At 43.7% G+C, this 22,032-nt stretch overlaps 1 protein-coding gene across 1 annotated transcript; it reads left to right on the forward strand.

Annotated features, from left to right (window-relative positions):
* The first annotated feature begins 1,578 nt into the window (after window positions 1-1,578).
* LOC115114033 (protein shisa-like-2A) lies at window positions 1,579-9,360 on the forward strand. Its single transcript, XM_029641960.2, has 3 exons — window positions 1,579-1,857; window positions 4,363-4,499; window positions 7,215-9,360. Exons 1-3 carry the CDS (start codon window positions 1,676-1,678, stop codon window positions 7,388-7,390), a joined length of 495 nt encoding a protein of 164 aa, XP_029497820.1. The 5' UTR covers window positions 1,579-1,675; the 3' UTR covers window positions 7,391-9,360.
* The last annotated feature ends 12,672 nt before the right edge of the window (window positions 9,361-22,032 follow it).

The following is a 22,032-nucleotide window of genomic DNA, read 5'->3' on the forward strand; positions in this document are numbered from 1 at the left end:
ACATTTAAAAAATACATCTCTTTTCCAGACGTTGACATCACGTACATTTCACGTGCGTGCTGAATAAAAGGTTCGAAGATCCATTTAAGACATATTTTTGACGTCAGTATAAAATGTATGTCAAAAATATGTTTTATACAGAAGCAGAAAATTTGTATTTTCTGAATGTTGAAAAAACATAATTTACAGACTTTGAAAATATGTTTTTTTTTCCTGTGGAAAATTAAAACTGCACAAACATTCTCAATGAAGTAGGCATTATGTCACAGTAATATAGGAAAGACTTTGCAGCAGAATATGTATTATTGTTCCCATCTGTCACATGCACTTATGTTCAATTTTTCAAAAGCTTAAAAAAAACTAGAGTCACTAGCTTCTCACAGTGACTTCATTTTGAATATTGAGTAGATCCCTGTGTGTTTATGGTAGAGACTTACCGTTTCTTGTAGTGGTTGCAGCTCATTCGCCTCTTTCCGTCGATATGTAGTTCCATAACAGGAGGCTTGTGAAAGCTGTCTTTTTCCACACAAGAGGATACGGACAAGAAAATCATCATGAAATCGTTTGTAAAACCTGAACAGTTTCCACCAAAGATGAGACTCTTACGAACAAATCAAGATTAGTCCGGACTGCACCGAAACAAGACCCCAAAAAAGACGGCTGGTATGGACAGACGTTGTCGTCGTTAAATGTTTAGTGTGAAATGTAGGCCTTTACTCGTTCACAAGAATACTTCCCACTGGTCTAAAAGCAGGATCAGTGGAATTCTAGGCTAGTAGAAGGAGATTCCACCATATTGCTTAGGTTACAAGTGATGATGTTTAACGGTCATGGCTGCCTTCCCATTTCTGACACCAGTGTAGCGAACAACAATCCCGGGTTGTGGCATGAAAGGCAAAAACCCTACTGGACTTATCATAGATGTCTATAATTGATGCCAATTCTGAACCAATCTTAGTTGCCTTTTTTAGGTCAAATCAAGGCCGGTCCGGACCGCACCAAAAGATTATCTAAAAGACATCCAAATGGTAAATGCTTAGTGGGTTTGTTGTAGTTTGAAATCAGTGCTTCTTAGACATGTTCAATGCAATAATGTATCTACACATGAAGTGGAGGGCACTCTTTCTTTTAAGGTTTTCATATTACTGATTACATCAATCATGTTTCATGCGAACCGCCTACGTTCAATTCAAGCTTGAATGAATTATGTAATAGTCTAGGTACCATTAGTGTTAACATTCCAAAGGCAAATGACACGGAGCACAAGGAGTGGAATGAAATAGCTGAGCAGACACGGCAACCTGGCTAAGGATGTCAGTCTACTTATTAAGAAAGTTTAAGAAAACAAAATGTGGCCTTCATGTTTGTGACATCAAAGCAAGATAAAAATGGATTAGATATGATTTAATGAATTAGTCCACTTTTGTAGAGATATGGCTTGTCTCCTATCCAGTTTTTCTCTTCACTGTTGGAGAGAGAGAGAGGGAGAGAAGAGAGAGAGAGAGAGAGAGAGAGAGAGAGAGAGAGAGTCATCAGTGGCATCCTTGAAATAAATGTTTTGCACTTTTCAGCAGAGCAAGGGACACTTATGTGGATAGAATTACAATGAGACCTTTAAACATCTAAGGAAATCATCTCTCCGACTCTTCTCCCTAAGAGTGTGTTTTCTACCAGCATGAGTTCTGAGTGCACAAGCTACTACAGCGCAGAGAATGTGTTTATGAATGGCTCTTCATGTCCTAAAGAAGGGAGCGATCCGAGCGCGACATTCTGCTGCGGATTTAACGATATCAAGTATTGCTGTGATGATCCCAACAGCTTTTTCCCTTATGAGTATGGATACATGTGGTGGCTCAGGTACGTACGGGATCTTTACTAGTCTTTATGATGGTGTGCTTTTTGGACATAGTTTTTGTAGAGTTATTACAATGGTAGACTATGATGCTTTATTTTATCTCAAGAAACCACAAGATGAGAGACGTTGTTGATCATAATTATACAGCAAAGAGCACACGATTAATACACTAGAATGAAGGATCTTTTTTAGGATACTGATAACAGATTTATAGGATCTTCACATTTCAATTGGTTTGCACTGGAGTTATGGTGATCTTATTAACTATAGGCTATTGTATGCCAAACTTATGGAAGGTGATAAATACTTCAATTAAAATCTATAATAAAAGGACATTTCAAATCAAATCGAATCAAATATAATTGGCCACATACACATGGTCAGCAGATGTTATTATGAGTGTAGCGAAATGCTTGTGCTTCTAGTTCCGACAGTCCAGTAATATCTAACAAGTAATCTAACAATTCCCCAACAACTACCTAATACACACAAATCTAAAAGGGTGAATGGGAATATGTACATATAAATATATGGATGAGCGATGGCCGAGCAGCATAGGCAAGGTGTGGTAAAAAATAGAGTATATATATATGATATGAGTAATGCAAGATATGTAAACATTATTAAAGTGGCATTAAAGTTCCACTGTTTAAAGTGACTAGTGATCCATTTGTTAAAGTGGCCAGTGATTGAGTCTCAGTGTAGGCAGCAGCCTCTGAGTTAGTGGTGGCTGTTTAACAGTCTGATGGCCTTGAGATAGAAGCTATTCTTCAATCTCTCGGTCCCAGCTTTGACGCACCTGTTCTGACCTCGCCTTCTGGATGATAGCGGGGTGAACAGGCAGTGGCTCGGGTGGTTGTTGTCCTTGATGATCTTTATGGCCTTCCTGTGACATCAGGTGCTGTAGGTGTCATGGAGGGCAGGTAGTTTCCCCCGGTGATGCGTTGTGCAGACCGCACCACCCTCTGGAGAGCCTTGCGGTTGAGGGCGGAGCAGTTGCCGTACCAGGCAGTGATACAGCCCGACAGGATGCTCCCGATTGTGGATCTGTAGAAGTTAGTCAGGCTTTTGGGTGACAAGCCAAATTTCTTCAGCCTCCTGAGGTTGAAAGAGGCGCTGTTGCAGTGTTTTTCCTGACACCACACTCTGAGGGCCCTCCCCTCCTCCCTGTAGGCTGACTCATCGTTGTTGGTCATCAAGCCCACTACTGTTGTGTTGTCTGCAAACTTGATGATTGAGTTGGAGGCGTGCATGGCCACGCAGTTGTGGGCGAACAGGGAGGTACAGGAGGGGGCTGAGCACGCACCCTTGTGGGGCCCCAGTGTTGAGGGTCAGCGAGGTGGAGATGTTGTTTCCTACCTTCACCACCTGGGGGCGGCCCGTCAGAAAGTCCAGATGGGATAGGGCAGTGTGCACTGTGATGGCTATTGCATTATCTGTGGACCTGTTAGGGCGGTATGCAAACTGAAGTGAGTCTAGGGTGGCCGGTGATATGATCCTTGACTAGTCTCTCGAAGTACTTTGGGGTCATTTAGAAATGTCCTTGTTTTTGAAAGAAAAGCACATTTTTGTCCATTTAAAATAACATCAAATTGATCAGAAATACAGTGTAGACATTGTTAATGTTGTAAATGACTATTTTAGCTGGAAACTGATGATTTGTAATGGAATATCCACATAGGCGTGCAGAGGCCCATTATCAGCAACCATCACTCCTTTGTTCCAATGGCACGCTGTGTTAGCTAATACAAGTTTATCATTTTAAAATGCTAAATTATCATTAGAAAACCCTTTTTCAACTACGTTAGCACAGCTAAAAACTTTCGTTCTGATTAAAGAAGCAATGGAACTGGCCTTCTTTAGACTAGTTGAGTATCCGGAGCATCTGCGTTTGTGGGTTCGATTACAGACTCAAAATGGACAGAAACAAAGAACTTTCTTCTGAAACTCTTCAGTCTATTCTTGTTCTGAGAAATGAAGTCTATTCCATGCGAGAAATTGCCAAGAAACTGAAGATCTCGTACAATGCTGTGTACTACTCCCGTCACAGAACAGCGCAAACTGGCTCTAACCAGAATAGAAAGAGGAGTGGGAGACCCCGGTGCACAACTGAGCAAGAGGACAAGTACATTCGAGTGTCTAGTTTGAGAAACAGATGCCTCACAAGTCCTCAACTGGCAGCTTCATTAAATAGTACCCACAAAACACCAGTCCCAACTTCAACAGTGAAGAGGCGACTCCGGGAGGCTGGCCTTCTAGGCAGAGTTCCTCTGTCCAGTGTCTGTGTTCTTTTGCCCATCTTAATCTTTTCATTTTAATTGGCCAGTCTGAGGTATGTATTTTTCCTTCCAACTCTGCCTAGAAGGCCAGCATCCCGAAGTCACCTCTTCACTGTTGATGTTGAGACTCACTCTTTCACTCTCTTTTGATGTGTTCTTCCTCTTTTTTCTCTCTCCCTCCTCTCTATCCCTCTCCCCCCACCCCCCCTTACTTCCCTCCCTCCCCAGCTTTGGGGCTCTGATAGGTCTATCCATAGCAGCAGTGGTCCTCCTGGCCTTCCTCATCACAGTCTGTGTCCTCTGCTACCTCTTCATCGCCACTAAGCCCAGTCGTCTTGACAACGGCCTGCCACTACGACCACCAGGTAACACAAGTGACCAGAGGTGGCGACATACCATAATAATGGGCCAGCTACTGACATACCATAAAGATGGGCCAGCTAGTGACATACCATAATGATGGGCCAGCTAGTGACATATCATCATTAGTGTCTTGCTTGGGACATACCATAATGATGGGCCAGCTAGTGTCATACCATAATGATGGGCCAGTAGGGACATACCATAATGATGGGCCAGTTAGTGATGCCCGGTTTCATAATGATGGGCCAGTTAGTGACATACCATAATGATGGGCCAGTTAGTGACATACCATAATGATGGGCCAGTAGTGACATACCATAATGATGGGCCAGCTAGTGATGTCTGGTTTCATAATGATGGGCCAGTTAGTGATGTCTGGTTTCATAATGATGGGCCAGTTAGTGACATACCATAATGATGGGCCAGCTAGTGACATACCATAATGATGGGCCAGTAGTGACATACCATAATGATGGGCCAGCTAGTGACATACCATAATGACAGGCCAGCTAGTGACATACCATAATGATGGGCCAGCTAGTGTCATACCATAATGACAGGCCAGCTAGTGACATACCATAATGATGGGCCAGCTAGTGACATACCATAATGACAGGCCAGTTAGTGACATACCATAATGATGGGCCAGCTAGTGACATACCATAATGATGGGCCAGTAGTGACATACCATAATGATGGGCCAGCTAGTGACATACCATAATGATGGGCCAGCTAGTGTCATACCATAATGATGGGCCAGCTAGTGACATACCATAATGATGGGCCAGCTAGTGACATACCATAATGATGGGCCAGTTAGTGATGTCCGGTTTCATAATGATGGGCCAGTAGTGACATACCATAATGATGGGCCAGCTAGTGTCATACCATAATGATGGGCCAGTAGTGACATTCCATAATGATGGGCCAGTTAGTGATGTCCGGTTTCATAATGATGGGCCAGTAGTGACATACCATAATGATGGGCCAGCTAGTGTCATACCATAATGATGGGCCAGCTAGTGTCATACCATAATGATGGGCCAGTTAGTGATGTCTGGTTTCATAATGATGGGCCAGTAGTGACATACCATAATGATGGGCCAGCTAGCAGCTAGTGTCATACCATAATGATGGGCCAGCTAGTGTCATACCATAATGATGGGCCAGCTAGTGTCATACCATAATAACAGGCCAGCTAGTGACATACCATAATGATGGGCCAGCTAGTGACATACCATAATGACAGGCCAGTTAGTGACATACCATAATGATGGGCCAGCTAGTGACATACCATAATGATGGGCCAGTAGTGACATACCATAATGATGGGCCAGCTAGTGACATACCATAATGATGGGCCAGCTAGTGTCATACCATAATGATGGGCCAGCTAGTGACATACCATAATGATGGGCCAGCTAGTGACATACCATAATGATGGGCCAGTTAGTGATGTCCGGTTTCATAATGATGGGCCAGTAGTGACATACCATAATGATGGGCCAGCTAGTGTCATACCATAATGATGGGCCAGTAGTGACATACCATAATGATGGGCCAGTTAGTGATGTCCGGTTTCATAATGATGGGCCAGTAGTGACATACCATAATGATGGGCCAGCTAGTGTCATACCATAATGATGGGCCAGCTAGTGACATACCATAATGATGGACCAGCTAGTGACATACCATAATGATGGGCCAGTTAGTGATGTCCGGTTTCATAATGATGGGCCAGTAGTGACATACCATAATGATGGGCCAGCTAGTGTCATACCATAATGATGGGCCAGTAGTGACATACCATAATGATGGGCCAGTTAGTGATGTCCGGTTTCATAATGATGGGCCAGTAGTGACATACCATAATGATGGGCCAGCTAGTGTCATACCATAATGATGGGCCAGCTAGTGTCATACCATAATGATGGGCCAGTTAGTGATGTCTGGTTTCATAATGATGGGCCAGTAGTGACATACCATAATGATGGGCCAGCTAGCAGCTAGTGTCATACCATAATGATGGGCCAGCTAGTGTCATACCATAATGATGGGCCAGCTAGTGTCATACCATAATGATGGGCCAGCTAGTGACATACCGTAATGATGGGCCAGTAGTGACATACCATAATGATGGGCCAGCTAGTGACATACCATAATGATGGGCCAGCTAGTGACATACCATAATGATGGGCCAGTAGTGACATACCATAATGATGGGCCAGCTAGTGATGTCTGGTTTCATAATGATGGGCCAGCTAGTGACATACCATAATGATGGGCCAGCTAGTGACATACCATAATGATGGGCCAGCTAGTGTCATACCATAATGACGGGCCAGCTAGTGACATACCATAATGATGGGCCAGCTAGTGACATACCATAATGATGGGCCAGCTAGTGTCATACCATAATGACGGGCCAGCTAGTGACATACCATAATGACGGGCCAGCTAGTGACATACCATAATGATGGGCCAGCTAGTGTCATACCATAATGACAGGCCAGCTAGTGACATGCCATAATGACGGGCCAGCTAGTGACATACCATAATGATGGGCCAGCTAGTGACATACCATAATGATGGGCCAGCTAGTGACATACCATAATGACGGGCCAGCTAGTGACATACCATAATGATGGGCCAGCTTGTGATGTCTGGTTGGGAATAAAATGAACAAGTACAGCTGCGTGTGTGTCTCGGTATTCCAGGGTTGGACCCCCGTGAGGGCCCCAGCCACTCCGGCCCAGCACCGTCCATCGGCCCTCAGGGCTTCAGGAAGCACTTCTTCAGCAGGAAGCTGGACTGTGACAACCAGCCACCCGACCCTGAGAGATTGTTCCAGAGGTGCTTCGTCACCACCGTCAACATGGAGGGCCCATCGTAGTGCTCTTAATATGTAGGGCATTTTGTAGGATGCTTAGGAGGTAATGGAGGGCCCTTCGTAGGACGCATAAAGGCCCAGTGCAGTCAAAAACGTGATTTATTTGTGTTTGATATATATTTAGTTTGGGATAATACTGTGACATTTTTTAAATAATGATGATGCCCTATTAGTGTAAGAGATGTTTGTAAAAGACTGCCTGAAATTTCAGCCTGTTTTGGTGGGATGGAGTTTTGGCCTGACTGGTAACATCACCAGGCAGTAAATTGGTTAATATATTAATAGGCCAATAAGAAAGAGAGTTCCAAAAACTCAGCCAATAACAGCTAGTTTTCAGTTTTCTCCTCCTCCCAGACAGTCCATTCAAAGTTCTTGCATGAGAAATTGCTCTTGTTAAGAAGCCATTGTTTCGTTTTGACCATTTTGGTTCAAAACAATCACATTAAGGTACTTAATTGTTACCCAGAAATGATTTGATATTAAGATAAAAATGGATGCATTGGGCCTTTAATATGAAGGGCGCTTCGTAGGACGTTGTCTTCTAAAGGCAGCCAGATGCTTACTTGTTCTGACTGGAAATGAGTGTATAGAAGACTGTGCCACACAGTGGGAGGACTGGAGAAGCAACAACCATTAATGACCATGTTCTGTATGGACTGGAGTAGTACTGAGTTTGTCAATGTTCAAACAGTGGTTGGCTGGTTAACCCACTCTAGAAACATTTCAGTTGAGCTTTTTTTTTTCTGTTGATGAAAATAAACTTAAAAAACAGAAAGACAGAAGTCACACTGGACAACTGTGGAGCCGAAGCATTGTCTGTCTTGCCTCACCTCTGTATTCCAATGTTGTTTGATGAAGCAAGAGAAAGGACAGATGGAAATCTTTTCAGTCAATATTTTGTGTTGAGAAATCCATTTTAACTGTGTCTGATTTAACAGAAGCTCGTGTGTCTTCAAGACAGACACTCTGAGATAACAAGCTCCTCAAACCAGCATTACTGAACTTCAACGCTGACAGTTTGTGTGATTCTTCACCTTCTATCTGGACACCTGTTTTCGATCGTCTACGTCTCAGTGTGTGAAATGTTTATTTGGTTGAGAATGTTGCCAATGGGACAACAAGTGTCTACAGCGTATTTGCATCCAATAGAACTGATAAGGAAGTAAATCAGACATAGTACAACACATAACAAACAGAAAGCCTCAGAGTTCCAGTTACCTTAACTTGGCCCCTGTTTTCAAAGCGTTCCAGGTGGAATCCATAAAGGTAAAACTGCCACGTCCTTCTGCGATATTACAACAACAAATAAGTCACTCCCTCTGACATCATCATCATTCCACGCGCGATAGGCCAACAGCGTACGTACTGTAATTATTTATTTTCACGATGCTGGACACTCCATAACTCTCGGTTTCATCAACAAAAACAATAACAAATGTGCTGGCGCGCACAGCGGCGTCGTTTGCCCTTATGTGGATTTCAGCTTTAAAAAGGTCATGTCTGTTATAATATAAAATACATGAAATTGCTTGTTGAAACATTGCATGTTGAACTGTCATCTGTAAACTGTTGGATTTTCTCACAACTCAGCATTGATTATGGCAGAGATTATAGAACCTATTCCCATATGTTCCACCGCTGTCCATGCTGCTGTCCCCCCCCCCATGTTCAGAAACACTTTCATTCATGTGGTCAAAGTCATTGTGTCGCCAATTTGCCATATACAATGGCTGCATGCCATGAGGCATCACTTGTGTGAGTCACTTCTTTGTTAGTCATGCTTCAAATAGAGAGTAACTTGTCAAAGAGGAAAGATGTTGCATCTTTATGGTGTGTTATCACAGCAGGCACCAAGTTTGATGTTTTCTCAATCTATTAGTGTGTGGCTGAGTGCACAACACATTCAAATGTACTTACAAAAATAAATGCATGTGGCCTTTCAATATTCAAAGTGCTTTATAAAAACAAAACTATTTCTTTATATACACATTATATATACTGTATGTATCTATGTACATAATCTCCATATATGCCTCTGGATAAAGAGGACCATTGGAATGAAGAGAGTAAAACCATTCTGCCACTCAGTGTTGATGACGTCACCATTTCCAACCACAATTAAGGGCTCTATTCAGTCTGTGAACCTGAAACGGTACAGATTCCACAATAGAAATGTAAAGGTAATTTTCGACTGAGCCGACATACGCAGCAGCGTTTACCGTGAATGCAGTCTCCGTTAAAACATTTTCAATCACGTTGTAAATCTGAACTCCCACAACGCGGATTGAAAAGAGCCCCGAGACATCAAACATCTCATCTTCTATTCGCCTGCACCTACAACTACGTTGTCCGGACTTCTTCCCCATTCCCCTCATTATAAAAACAGTGTGTTTAAAGCACTGAGTCAATAACAGGGAAGAAGGAGTAGACAGATGTCCATTATTTCTCTCATACACATGGTTCAATACAGTCCTTGAGAAGACAGAAAGATCAGCTCCCCAAAAAATATTATCTTCATCAAGAGAGGACCGCACAAACGAAGCGATCGACCGCTGGTGAAGATAAATGGGGGCGAAGAACAAAGTCATCCCCCATAACCCCATACTTATCTTGAGAACGCTGCAGTAACACATAAGTTGAAGCTACAGTAACATGAGCATGGTTACCATTTTTCCCTTCATTATGAAGTGCGTTGATGACTGTTTGCAAATCCAATCAGTTTTCCACATTGATTCAACGTCGTCGCATTGATTTGTTGCTGTTGTTGAAATGACATGGAAACAGTGTTAATTCAATCAGTCTTTACCCAGGAGGGCATCATCAACAGTATGGATATATTGGGGCGGCAGGTAGCCGTGGTTAGAATGTTGGACCAGTAACAGAAAGGTCGCTAGATTGAACCCCCGAGCTGACAAGGTAAACATCTGTCATTCTGCCCCCTGAACAAGGCAGTTAACCCACTGTTCCTAGGCCGTCATTGTAAATAAGAATTTGTTCTTAACCTACTTGCCAAGTTAAAATAAATAAATAAAATATCTTCAGCTAGCTGATCTAGCTTCAGTCGAGTGGTCATTTACTTCCCAAAGTAGAAATAAATAATTTACTACTCTTTCCTATTATTCTTTATGACTCCGTGCTTTTTACACACTGTTGGGAAATGGTGATAACTCATCACGACATGTTTATGATTATGTGATGCTAATTGAGGTTCACTAACAATAACATATATTGCATGGGAGGGTGATATGCATCTCTATGTTTCTGCATCTTCACTAACCTCGTCCTCAGGCTATTGTGTACAGTGCATATAGGCCTGGGACATCAACCAATCAAAAGTTGGCCTTGGTGTGCGTGACCATAGAACTCTAATAAGGAATTTAATTTTAGCGAATCACAAGACTGCGAGGCGTGGCTCTGTGCTTGTGGTGTGCTAGCGTACGGGGAGGTTTAGGGGAAGGTGTTGTGGGAGATGATTGGTTTAAACCAGTGCCTTATGGTATGCGCTGGGAGTTTCACCCGGCTCTCTGTACTGGCTAACGAAGGCCAAGTTTGACTCTCTGGTCCACCAGGCTCTCTGCGCATTTGGGCGGATGTGTCTGGGAATGAGAATCTTCACAAGTCAGTATTTTCTCCTGTTCATCCACAAACATACTGCAGTACAAAGGCTATTTACACAGGAAGCCTAATCCTGATATTTTCCCAATTATTGGCGAAAAATCTGAGTTGATTGATGTAAACACAGCCAAATCAACCCCATGTCCCTTTCTCAGTTAATTGTCTCGCACCCCTCTAGCCTATCCTCGCAGCCCTCTAGCCTATCCTCGCACCCCTCTAGCCTATCCTCCCACCCCTCTAGCCTATCCTCCCACCCCTCTAGCCAATCCTCGCACCCCTCTAGCCTATCCTCCCACCCCTCTAGCCTATCCTCCCACCCCTCTAGCCTATCTCTCCCTACCCCACCTCTAGCCTATCCTCCCACCCCTCTAGCCTATTCTCCCACCCCTCTAGCCTATTCTCCCACCCCTCCTATTCTCCCAGCCTATTCTCCCACCCCTCTAGCCTATTCTCCCACCCCTCTATCCTCGCCTATTCTCCTACCCTCCCACCCCTCTAGCCTATCCTCGCAGCCCTAGCCTATCCTCGCCCCCTCTAGCCTATTCTCCCACCCCTCTAGCCTATCCTCGCAGCCCTCTAGCCTATTCTCCCACCCCTCTAGCCTATTCTCCCACCCCTCTAGCCTATTCTCCCACCCCTCTAGCCTATCCTCGCAGCCCTCTAGCCTATTCTCCCACCCCTCTAGCCTATTCTCCCACCCCTCTAGCCTATCTCTCTAGCCTATCCTCGCAGCCCTCTAGCCTATTCTCCCACCCCTCTAGCCTATTCTCCCACCCCTCTAGCCTATCCTCGCAGCCCTCTAGCCTATTCTCCCACCCCTCTAGCACCCACTCTAGCCTATTCTCCCACCCCTCTAGCCTATTCTCCCACCCCTCTAGCCTATCCTCGCAGCCCTCTAGCCTATTCTCCCACCCCTCTCTAGCCTATTCTCCCCCCTCTACCCTCTCTAGCCTAGCCTTCTCCCAGCCTATTCTCCCCCCTCTAGCCTGTTCTCGCCCCTCTAGCCTATCCTCTAGCCTATTCTCCCGCCCTCCGCCCCTCTAGCCTATTCTCCCACCCCTCTAGCCTATTCTCCCACCCCTCTAGCCTATTCACCCACCCCTCTAGCCTATTCTCCCACCCCTCTAGCCTATTCTCCCACCCCTCTAGCCTATTCTCCCACCCCTCTAGCCTATTCTCCCATCCCTCTAGCCTATTCTCGCACCCATCTGACTGTTAACATCTACTCAAACACGCCAAATTGTCTTTCAGTATCCAAACACATTAGCAAACTGACAATTTCGTCAGATGAGCCAAACCTCTTGATATTTGGCTGATTAGTTGTTGTGTGGAAGGTAACCAAAGGCTTTCAGATTCCACGGTCTCTCTTCTGATGACTCCTATAGCTTCTCTCTAGGATGTCATTTCACAAAACAGCAGTATTTTTCTCAGGCAGGGTTTTTGGGTAAAACGGTAAGTGTCCAGACCTGACACTCTGTACTGCAGGCCTAACGTGATCAAAGACTGCATGAGTGTCAATCAGATGTCATTTTTCAGCCCCAGACGGAGCCATGTAACCACATGGAAGACATTAAACAACATGGAGAATTTATCAGCGCCTCAGGTTACAGAATGTAGCCTAAAGGGGTTTACTTGGGAAAACGGTACATTAATTGCCTATGACTGGTAGTGAACAAGAAGATCATCATGGTACTATGATTTCAATTATAACGGTGCAGTAGAAAAGGGGAGTCCAGGAATGGCTGCAATGACAAGTTGGCTGCCATTATCAGCCAATGACAATCCCCGATTGGTCGAGTCATGACTAGTAATGACAGGAAAGACATGGGTGAATGAATGGATAAAATATACTAATTAGTTCACAACCCATTTTTCATGAGAGCACCGGGATGTCTGATGTCACAGTGCTCCCGAGTGGCGCAGCGATGTAAGACACTGCATCTCAGTGCTAGAGGCGTCTCCACAGACCCTGGTTCGATTCCAGGCTGCAATCACAACCGGACGGATTTGGGAGTCCCATAAAGAGGCGCACAATTAGCCCAGCTTCGTCCGTGTTGGGATTTGGCCGGGGTAAAACGTCATTGTAAATAAGAATTTGTTCTTTAACGGTCTTGCCTAGTTCAAAAAAAATATTTAAAAAAAAGGTTCAAATAAATAGGGCTCTGGTCAAAGGTAGTTGACTATTTGGGGAATAGGGTGCCATTTCAGGAGCAACCAAATGGCTTCTGAGCTTTGTCTCTATGACAACCAACCTACTGAGGGTTCTAAGTGGTAAAAGACAGCCCTCTAGTGGACAAGGTGTATTTTACAAGCACCTGAAGACATGGGTGAATTGAATGGCTAAAATATACGAATTAGTCCACAACCCATTTTGTGTGGGATGTCTGAGGCCCCAGTGCTCCCGAGTGGCGCAGCAGTCCCGGGGTAAAACGTCATTGTAAATAAGAATTTGTTCTTTAACGGTCTTGCCTAGTTCAAAAAAAATATTTAAAAAAGGTTCAAATAAATAGGGCTCTGGTCAAAGGTAGTTGACTATTTGGGGAATAGGGTGCCATTTCAGGAGCAACCAAATGGCTTCTGAGCTTTGTCTCTATGACAACCAACCTACTGAGGGTTCTAAGTGGTAAAAGACAGCCCTCTAGTGGACAAGGTGTATTTTACAAGCACCTGAAGACATGGGTGAATTGAATGGCTAAAATATACGAATTAGTCCACAACCCATTTTGTGTGGGATGTCTGAGGCCCCAGTGCTCCCGAGTGGCGCAGCAGTCTAAGGCACTGCATCTCAGTGCTAGAGGCGTCACCACAGACCCTGGTTCAATTCCAGGCTGTAATCACAACCGGCCATGATTGGGAGTCAATTGCACAATTGGCCCAGCGGGTTTGGCCAGTGAAGGCCATCATTGTAACTGACTTGCCTAGTTCATTTTTTTTTTTAAATTAAAGAAAACATTCTGGTATCAAATTAAAAGTATTTACATAGATTTGAAAAACTAATTTAACACTTTTAAAATAGATGCCACACAAAAACCATTGATTTAAAAGTTTAACAAACCATACAACTCTATGCACAAGGACTACTTTGAATAAATATTTCACAACAACATATTTACTGGAAGAACTGCGCGGATGCAACGTTTGGTAACAGAATTACGGTAAAATCTCCCTGTTTATGCAACGTTTGGTAACAGAATTACGGTAAAAATCTCCCTATTTTATGCAACGTTTTCCCCAAAAATGTAAATCAGGTAACAGGATTATGGGTCCCTGATCTGTACTATACAGAAATGCATAATTATGGAAAATGTATGAATGTCTTTCTCTTCACAGTGATGTATCCTACGCAGGTATGTGGTAGTAGAGTAGTGGCCTGAGGGCAAACACTACCTGTTGTAAAAAGTGCCATGAAATATAATAATATACACTGCTCAAAAAAATAAAGGGAACACTAAAATAACATATCCTAGATCTGAATGAATGAAATATTCTTATTAAATACTTTTTTCTTTACATAGTTGAATGTGCTGACAACAAAATCACACTCAAAATTGGAGTCACACTCAAAATTAAAGTGGAAAACCACACTACAGGCTAATCCAACTTTGATGTAATGTCCTTAAAACAAGTCAAAATGAGACTCAGTAGTGTGTGTGGCCTCCACGTGCCTGTATGACCTCCCTACAACGCCTGGGCATGCTCCTGATGAGGTAGCGGATGGTCTCCTGAGGGATCTCCTCCCAGACCTGGACTAAAGCATCTGCCAACTCCTGGACAGTCTGTGGTGCAACGTGGCGTTGGTGGATGGAGCGAGACATGATGTCCCAGATGTGCTCAATTGGATTCAGGTCTGGGGAACGGGCGGGCCAGTCCATAGCATCAATGCCTTCCTCTTGCAGGAACTGCTGACACACTCCAGCCACAGGAGGTCTAGTATTGTCTTGCATTAGGAGGAACCCAGGGCCAACCGAACCAGCATATGGTCTCACAAGGGGTCTGAGGATCTCATCTCGGTACCTAATGGCAGTCAGGATACCTCTGGTGAGCACATGGAGGGCTGTGCGGCCCCCCAAAGAAATGCCACCCCACACCATGACTGACCCACCGCCAAACCGGTCATGCTGGAGGATGTTGCAGGCAGCAGAACATTCTCCACGGCGTCTCCAGACTCTGTCACGTGCTCAGTGTGAACCTGCTTTCATCTATGAAGAGCACAGGGCACCAGTGGGGAATTTGCCAATCTTGGTGTTCTCTGGCAAATGCCAAACGTCCTGCACGGTGTTGGGCTGTAAGCACAACCCCCACCTGTGGACGTTGGGCCCTCATACCACTGTTTCTGACCGTTTGAGCAGACACATGCACATTTGTGGCCTGCTGGAGGTCATTTTGCAGGGCTCTGGCAGTGCTCCTCCTGCTCCTCCTTGCATAAAGGCGGAGGTAGCGGTCCTGCTGCTGGGTTGTTGCCCTCCTACAGCCTCCTCCACGTCTCCTGATGTACTGGCCTCTCTCCTGGTAGCGCCTCCATGCTCTGGACACTACGCTGACAGACACAGCAAACCTTCTTGCCACAGCTCGCATTGATGTCCCATCCTGGATGAGCTGCACTACCTGAGCCAGTTGTGTGGGTTGTGGACTCACCGCCTGCATTCAAAAGTGACCAAAACATCAGCCAGGAAGCATAGGAACTGAGAAGTGGTCTGTGGTCACCACCTGCAGAACCACTCCTTTATTGGGGGTGTCTTGCTAATTGCCTATCATTTCCACCTGTTGTCTATTCCATTTGCACAACAGCATGTGAAATTTATTGTCAATCAGTGTTGCTTCCTGAGTGGACAGTTTGATTTCACAGAAGTGTGATTGACTTGGAGTTACATTGTGTTGTTTAAGTGTTCCCTTTATTTTTTTGAGCAGTGTATTTTTGTTGTATATAAACTACCTTAATGTTGCTGGACTCCAGGAAGAGTAGCTGCTGCCTTGGCAGAGCTAAATGGTGATTCTTAATAAATATGTACACAAAAAGGTAGAAATATGTAATAACCTTGTTTTAATGAGCTCTGCCCCAAAACAAGACCACATTTGGTTGGTCCGCACCAGTCCAAATCTTAAAACAAAATCATAGATGTCTACACTATATGACCAAAAGTATGTGGACACCTGCTTGTTGAACATCTCATTCCACAATCATTACCCCCCCCCCCCCCCCTTGATGATATAACAGCCTCCACTCTTCTCGGAAGGCTTTCCACTAGATGTTGGAACATTGTTCTGGGGACTTGCTTCCATTCAGCCAGAACAGAATTAGTGAGGTCGGGCACGGATGTTGGGCGATTAGGCCTGGCTCGCAGTCGGCGTTCCAGTTCATCCCAAAGGTGTTCGATAAGGCTGAGGTCAGGGCTCTACGCAGGCCAGTCAAGTTATTCCACACCGATCTCGACAAACCATTTCTGTATGGACCTCGCTTTGTGCACGGGGGCATTGTCATTCTGAAACAGGAAAGGGGCTTCCCCAAACTGCTGCCACAAAGTTGGAAACACAGAATCATCTAGAATGTCACTGTATGCTGTAGCGTTAAGATTTCCCTTCACTGGAACATTTGAGCCTAGCCCGAACCATGAAAAACAGCCTCAGATCATTATTCCTCCGACACCAAACTTTAGTTGGTACTACGCATTCGGGCAGGTAGCATTCTCCTGGCAGCCGCCAAACCCAGATTTCTCCGTCAGACTGCCTGATGGTGAAGCGTGATTCATCACTCCAGAGAACGTGTTTCCACTTCTCCAAAATCCAATGGTGGCGAGCTTTACACCCCTCCAGCTGATGCTTGGCATTGCGCATGGTGATCTTAGGTTTGTGTGCGGCTGCTCGGCCATGGAAACCCATTTCATGAAGCTCCCAACAAACAGTTATTGTGCTGATGTTGCTTCCAGAGGCCGTTTGGAACACGGTAGTGCTCGTTGCAACCGAGGACAGATGGATTTTTACACGCTTCAGCACTTGGCGGTCCCATTCTGTGAGCTTGTGTGGCCTACCACTTCACGGCTGAGCCGTTGTTGCTCTTAAACGTTTCCACTTCACACTAACAGCACTTACAGTTGACAGGGGAAGCTCTAGCAGGGTAGAAATTTGACAAACTGACTTGTTGGAAAGGTGGCATCCTATGAGGGTGCCACATTGAAAGTCACTGAGCTCTTCAGTATAGCCATTCTACTGCCAATGTTGTCTATGAAGATTGCATGTCGGTGTGCTCTATTTTATACACCCGTCATGAACGGGTGTGGCTGGTGGCTGAAATAGCTAAATCCACTAATTTAAAGGGTTGTCCACATGCTTTTGGCCATACAGCATACCTGTGATGCACAAAAAAGTACTTTATTTTCAACACAAAATCACCCTTCAATAACACAACTGCGTGTAAGGGACAATGTCATTAAAAACATGGTGAAACGCTTGTAACCAACCATAAAGGGTCCTAATTCTTTCCTCCATCTTACCTCCTTTAAAAAGGGCCAATCTAGCAGTTGAAACAAAATCGAAGTGTTTGTCTCCACCCGTTTCGGTAAAAAGCGGGGGGTTGAGCTGAAGAAACGTAATCACTCAAATTCCTAGAGATATGGATGCAGGGACTGACCATCCAGGACATCAAAATTGAAGTTTTCACCATGTCATTAGGATATAGTGTTTTGTTTACATTTACATTGTTTACAAACATTGGAGTAAAACAAGCTTATATTTTGGGTTCTGATGGGGTAAAACTAAGCTCCTGAGGCATTTTCAAGTCATATTCTTCTAGAATTAAATGGTACTATATCATTACTTTAAAATGTCCAAAAATGAATCTAGCAACTGTAGATTTCCCCTTTAAATATTCAGGAAAGTGGCCTCTTCGTGTATGAAATATAGACAACCATTAAACATACTAAGCATAAGATCTCCTTTAAACTAGAGGCTCTATATGGAAATATGAATATAATGAATGTGGTGATTGACTATATTATCTATGTACAGAATAGATATGAAATAATCGGTCTACAGATGAACAGTGAAATCGGAGATGAAAGTCCGTGTTTGTTTGATCCATCATAAGGTTATCAAAACACTTATCTTATTGAAATAGTTTTGAAACCCTACGACCAGAATATACAAATATTACACAAGTGGTCAGGTAAAATACAAATCATTTACAAAACTTCAACATTATGGGCCTCCATTTTCTGTACGATGTGCAGTGTCTGACTAGCCCGGATGACAGAAGACCTACTCTGTTATGTAGAGACCAGGGTTGGGGTCAAATTCCATTTGAATTCCAGTCAATCCAACAAGTACACTGAAAAGCAGATTCCAATTCTAGTCCATGCTTTTCAATGAGGAAAATGTGGAATTGGAATGAATTGAAATGGAATTGATCCCAACCCTGACAGAATTAACATCAGGAGGTTAGAAAGACACTCAAATAATACTTCATCAACACCTTTTGAGGGATATTGGACTGACTACACCTTTTGAGGGATATTGGACTGACTACACCTTTTGAGGGATATTGGACTGACTACACCTTTTGAGGGATATTGGACTGACTACACCTTTTGAGGGATATTGGACTGACTACACCTTTTGAGGGATATTGGACTGACTACACCTTTTGAGGGATATTGGACTGACTACACCTTTTGAGGGATATTGGACTGACTACACCTTTTGAGGGATATTGGACTGACTACACCTTTTGAGGGATATTGGACTGACTACACCTTTTGAGGGATATTGGACTGACTACACCTTTTGAGGATATTGGACTGACTACACCTTTTATTGGGGGGATATTGGACTGACTACACCTTTTGAGGATATTGGACTGACTACACCTTTTGAGGGATATTGGACTGACTACACCTTTTGAGGGATATTGGACTGACTACACCTTTTATTGAGGAGGATATTGGACTGACTACACCTTTTGAGGGATATTGGACTGACTACACCTTTTGAGGGATATTGGACTGACTACACCTTTGAGGATATTGGACTGACTACACCTTTTGAGGGATATTGGACTGACTACACCTTTTGAGGGATATTGGACTGACTACACATTTTGAGGGATATTGGACTGACTACACCTTTTGAGGGATATTGGACTGACTACACATTTTGAGGGATATTGGACTGACTACACCTTTTGAGGGATATTAGAGTGACTACACCTTTTGACTGATCATTGCACTACAGCTTTTCAGGGATCATTGAAGTTGTTTGAGATTCAACTCTAGACCACCACAAAGAAATGGAGAACATACACAGAGTAAATATGATCAGGAACACATTCCTAATATCGAGTTAAATTCTTCTTTAACCTGTCTCCTCCCCTTCATCTACACTTTATTGAAGTGGATTTAACAAGTGACATCAATAAGGGACCATAGCTTTCACCTGGATTCACCTGGTCAGTCTATGTCATTGAGAGAGCAGGTGTTCATAATGTTTCGTATACTCTAGTGTCTAACGAGTTTACAGCGGCTCCCCCTAGTGGTCATCAGCTCACTATGGTGATATTCTCAACACTAGTCACTATCTAGCCATGCTGCAGTGTACAGAAGAACAGGAATTTCTCTCATTGCAGCATGGCCATCTAGTGAAAACTGTTGTCAACCTAAAGAGTGAAACATGGACTGAATAGACTGATGTAAGGCTATGTACCAAATGGCAGTCTATTCCCTATATAGTGCTGATGGATTCTATTAAAAGTGTAACATGTTTCAAGTTAAACTGTCGTTTGTTTGTATCCTGTTTAGTGAAAGATTACTGTGAGTATTAATGGAGTTCAGGCCATGAAACTGTGTGTATGCTAGTTTAGAAATGTTGAACTCATCAGATAAGAGGAAATTGCCTAGGATCAGAGGGCAGGGTCAGGCCCAGAACAGAAGATGGACGGCGTGCGATTCTGAAATATAGCTAAACAAAGAGAGAACCATGGACATTCCACAGGGGAAAGGAGGGAATCTCATTGGAGCCATAAAATGTATAGCTGGGGAGGTGACACCTACAAGGGAAGAGTATATTAAACTGTATAGCTGGGGAGGTGATACCTACAAGGGAAGAGTATATTAAACTGTATAGCTGGGGAGGTGATACCTACAAGGGAAGAGTATATTAAACTGTATAGCTGGGGAGGTGATACCTAGAAGGGAAGAGTATATTAAACTGTATAGCTGGGGAGGTGATACCTACAAGGGAAGAGTATATTAAACTGTATAGCTGGGGAGGTGACTGCTACAAGGGAAGAGTATAATAAACTGTATAGCTGGGGAGGTGACACCTACAAGGGAAGAGTATATTAAACTGTATAGCTGGGGAGGTGACACCTACAAGGGAAGAGTATATTAAACTGTATAGCTGGGGAGGTGACACCTACAAGGGAAGAGTATATTAAACTGTATAGCTGGGGAGGTGATACCTACAAGGAAGAGTATTTAAACTGTAAACTGGGAAGAGTATATTAAACTGCTGGGGAGGATGATATATTAAACTGTATAGCTGGGGAGGTCAAAGGGAAGAGTATATTAAACTGTATAGCTGGGGAGGTATAGCTGGGAGATACCCACTGGGACACCTACAAGGGAAGAGTATATTAAACTGTATAGCTGGGGAGGTGACACCTACAAGGGAAGAGTATATTAAACTGTATAGCTGGGGAGGTGATACCTACAAGGGAAGAGTATATTAAACTGTATAGCTGGGGAGGTGATACCTACAAGGGAAGAGTATATTAAACTGTATAGCTGGGGAGGTGATACCTACAAGGGAAGAGTATATTAAACTGTATAGCTGGGGAGGTGACTGCTACAAGGGAAGAGTATAATAAACTGTATAGCTGGGGAGGTGACACCTACAAGGGAAGAGTATATTAAACTGAGGAAGAGTATATTAAACTGTATAGCTGGGGAGGTGACACCTACAAGGGAAGAGTATATTAAACTGTATAGCTGGGGAGGTGACACCTACAAGGGAAGAGTATATTAAACTGTATAGCTGGGGAGGTGATACCTACAAGGGAAGAGTATATTAAACTGTATAGCTGGGGAGGTGATACCTACAAGGGAAGAGTATATTAAACTGTATTAATACCTACAAGGGAAGAGTATATTAAACTGTATAGCTGGGGGAGGTGATACCTACTGTAAGGGAAGAGTATATTAAACTGTATAGCTGGGGAGGTGACACCTACAAGGGAAGAGTATATTAAACTGTATAGCTGGGGAGGTGAGGTGATAGCTGGGGAGGTGACACCTACAAGGGAAGAGTATATTAAACTGTATAGCTGGGGAGGTGAACCTACAAGGGAAGAGTATATTAAACTGTATAGGGGAGGTGATACCTACAAGGGAAGAGTATATTAAACTGTATAGCTGGGAAGAGGTGATACCTTCAAGGGAAGAGTATATTAAACTGTATAGCTGGGACAAGGGAAGAAGAGTATATTAAACTGTATAGCTGGGGAGGTGATACCTACAAGGGAAGAGTATATTAAACTGTATAGCTGGGGAGGTGATACCTACAAGGGAAGAGTATATTAAACTGTATAGCTGGGGAGGTGATACCTACAAGGGAAGAGTATATTAAACTGTATAGCTGGGGAGGTGATACCTACAAGGGAAGAGTATATTAAACTGTATAGCTGGGGAGGTGACTGCTACAAGGGAAGAGTATAATAAACTGTATAGCTGGGGAGGTGACACCTACAAGGGAAGAGTATATTAAACTGTATAGCTGGGGAGGTGACACCTACAAGGGAAGAGTATATTAAACTGTATAGCTGGGGAGGTGACACCTACAAGGGAAGAGTATATTAAACTGTATAGCTGGGGAGGTGAGCTGGGAGTATATTAAACTGTATAGTGACACCTACAAGGGAAGAGTATATTAAACTGTATAACTGGGGAGGTGATACCTACAAGGGAAGAGTATATTAAACTGTATAGCTGGGGAGGTGACACCTACAAGGGAAGAGTATATTAAACGGTATAGCTGGGGAGGTG

The sequence above is a fragment of the Oncorhynchus nerka genome, linkage group LG9b, assembly GCF_034236695.1.
Source record: "Oncorhynchus nerka isolate Pitt River linkage group LG9b, Oner_Uvic_2.0, whole genome shotgun sequence".
NCBI lineage: Eukaryota > Metazoa > Chordata > Actinopteri > Salmoniformes > Salmonidae > Oncorhynchus > Oncorhynchus nerka.

Bases quoted from the DNA above. Each gene is read 5' to 3' on its own strand.
- LOC115114033 (XM_029641960.2), top strand. From the start codon at position 1,676: ATGAGTTCTGAGTGCACAAGCTACTACAGCGCAGAGAATGTGTTTATG. The intron at 1,858-4,362 runs GTACGTACGGGA...CTCCCTCCCCAG, and splicing joins GGATACATGTGGTGGCTCAG to CTTTGGGGCTCTGATAGGTC. The intron at 4,500-7,214 runs GTAACACAAGTG...TCGGTATTCCAG, and splicing joins CCTGCCACTACGACCACCAG to GGTTGGACCCCCGTGAGGGC.